The sequence below is a fragment of the Octopus bimaculoides genome, chromosome 6 (genome assembly GCF_001194135.2).
Source record: "Octopus bimaculoides isolate UCB-OBI-ISO-001 chromosome 6, ASM119413v2, whole genome shotgun sequence".
NCBI lineage: Eukaryota > Metazoa > Mollusca > Cephalopoda > Octopoda > Octopodidae > Octopus > Octopus bimaculoides.
The window spans coordinates 115,775,096-115,777,595 of NC_068986.1; the positions used below are offsets into that span (position 1 = coordinate 115,775,096).

General features: G+C 41.6%; 1 protein-coding gene across 1 annotated transcript in view; it reads left to right on the top strand.

Annotated features, from left to right (window-relative positions):
• The window catches only part of LOC106881598 (sodium-dependent serotonin transporter), a 148,703-nt gene that overhangs the window by 137,296 nt on the left and 8,907 nt on the right, over window positions 1-2,500 (top strand). The window contains exon 11 of the mRNA XM_052968508.1: window positions 2,271-2,399. Coding sequence (XP_052824468.1) covers window positions 2,271-2,399 — 129 coding nt within the window. The remainder of the gene's footprint in view (window positions 1-2,270; window positions 2,400-2,500) is intronic.

Sequence of the window (2,500 nt, forward strand, 5' to 3'; positions counted from 1 at the left end):
TATATATATGCGCGCGCGCACGTAGATATACATATAGAGTGGTGGTGGGGGCGGCTAGGGTGCGCATGTGTACGTCTGGCGTCTGTACAAAGCTACAAATAATGTTTGATGAAATAAAAGGAATGCCTAAGTAAGGAAGTGGTAATTGTTTATTCTTGTATCTAATGGAATAGTTTGAAATCAATCAAGTGGAGCCAAAGATTAGCTGCTGCTGCTGCTGCTGCTGCTGCCGGTGGTACTGGTGCTGTTGTTGTTGTTGTTGTTGTTGTTGTTGTTGTCTTCTACGGCGCTACGACTCATAAAAGTCGGTCGCCCGGTTTCCCTGACGTATAAATGACCGAAATCCAAAGATTCTCCTCAGAGAGCAGAGAGTCAGAACGATTACCGCAAGGCATTCAATCCAATGCTCTAACGCTCCTGCCTATTGTCTGCTACACACACACACACACACACACACGCACACACGCACACACACGTTCACACACAGAAGCGCGCGTGTGTGTGTGTCTATTCACTGTCGCTGCATCATATGTGTATATATGTGGGGATATGTGTATACGTAAGCGCACACAGTTTTTTTCTACGTTTAATTCTAATGATTTTATTTGTTTTAATCTTTTGTTGATATTTTGTATGGTTTTTTTTTCTGGTTTTACTTTTTTTTAATATTTGTGGTGAATGATGTGTGTGTGTGTGTGTGTGTGTGTGTGTGTGTGTGTGTGTAAAACGTAGAAAGCCGGACTCGGAGAATCAAGCGGAATCGACCCCACTTCCAGCAGAGGAACCGACTCTCACGCCACACACTAATTAAATCACCAAGTTACCGCGATACGCATCTGAAGATCACATTTCTCTCAGTATTTGGGAATAAATGACGTCACACTACAAACGTAATCCATAGATCAGTGCAGTTCGCATAATCAAGATGGCTGCCACAGACCTTGTACCTCACAGGTTTTTTTAATAAAGTATCTCTAGTGAATCCATCTCTCTCTCCCCACATGACTAACCATCTTTCGTTATCCAGAATTCTCTCAATCCATCTGTTTACCGTGAAGTCACGTGTCCTAGTGGTTACGGTGGTGCAGTCAAGATTGCAAGATCAGGGTCTCGATTCACGAACCGGGCGATGTGTTATGTTCTTAAAGAAAACATTTCGTTTCAGGTTGCCCCAGTCCACTCGGCTGTAAACCTTGCAGTCGATTGGCGTCCCGTTCATGGTGGGGATGGGGTTGTTCACTTCTCGGTCACTCAGTCACCATGGGAACCGAGTAACTGGCCCCATGAGTCCGACGACTCGAGACTATACTTACTTTACTCATCTATTTACCTCCGCCCCGTGAAGACACGTCACCTAATGAGCAGAGCATTCGGTTCGTGATCATAAAGTCGTGAGTTCAACTCCTGGACTGGGTACAGCGTTACTTCATCAAACACTGCCGCAATCTACTCAGCAGTAATAATAAGTACCATCGGGTGTAGGGAGGTACTGATGCTTCCCTCCTTCACCCTCCAGCTGCCACAACTCCGACATTCCTCTGTATCTACCGTGAGAGGATCAAAACGCTGTCCATGTCTGCTCTCCACTAAATAATTAATCAAAATAATTAATCAATCATTGATACATTCCACCAAATCTTGCTCGTTCGCCAGTGACGGCTTGCTTTACATTACCTCCATTAAGCCATCAACTGCCAAATTTTTTCATTCATATTTTTTGGCTTTGCCAATTGTCTTAGGAGTTAAAATAATATATCGTATTTAAATATTCTTCGTGTGTGAATTATTTTGGAAATTATGATAAATTTTTCGAAAAGTCTCAAATGAAGATCACTGAAAAAAGGATATTTATCCTTTTCTATTCAATTGCAATAATAAACATTTTAGTTTCTTTGAAACTATAATATCAAATGTGAATGTGTATGAAATATCAATGAACGATATAGATGGGAAATGCGAAGCAAAATACCTTTTCAAAACAGTCAATATTTTGTAGTTCGAAAAATTGCGATTTATGACCTAAAATGTCCTCTGGAATTAACCAGAGCTAATAACGACAAACTTTAATTACTAAATATTATTAAACACGCCACTGCAAATGTGATGTCCATTAAGCAATTCAATTTAAATACAACGAACAACCGGCAGAGAGACTATTTTTTAGCAGATCCCCAAATGGGGCTCATAGCAGGCAATGGGTTAAGCAATCTATACTCCTGTGTGTACCTTCACTTAACTATCTGCTGTTCTGTCTGTCTGTATGTCCACAGTTCGGAGGATTGGAAAGTTTGATGACAGGATTCACAGATGAAGTATCGTTGATACGGCGTCATCGCGAAGCGTTCGTGGCCATCCTAATATCAGCGTTGTTCTTGCTGTCTCTACCGACTACAACCTATGTAAGTAGCTTTTCATTATCATTGGTGTTGTTGCTATTGTTGTTGTTGTGGTAGTGGTGGTGGTGGTGATGTGGTAGTGTCAGTGGTGGTATGGGAAGTAG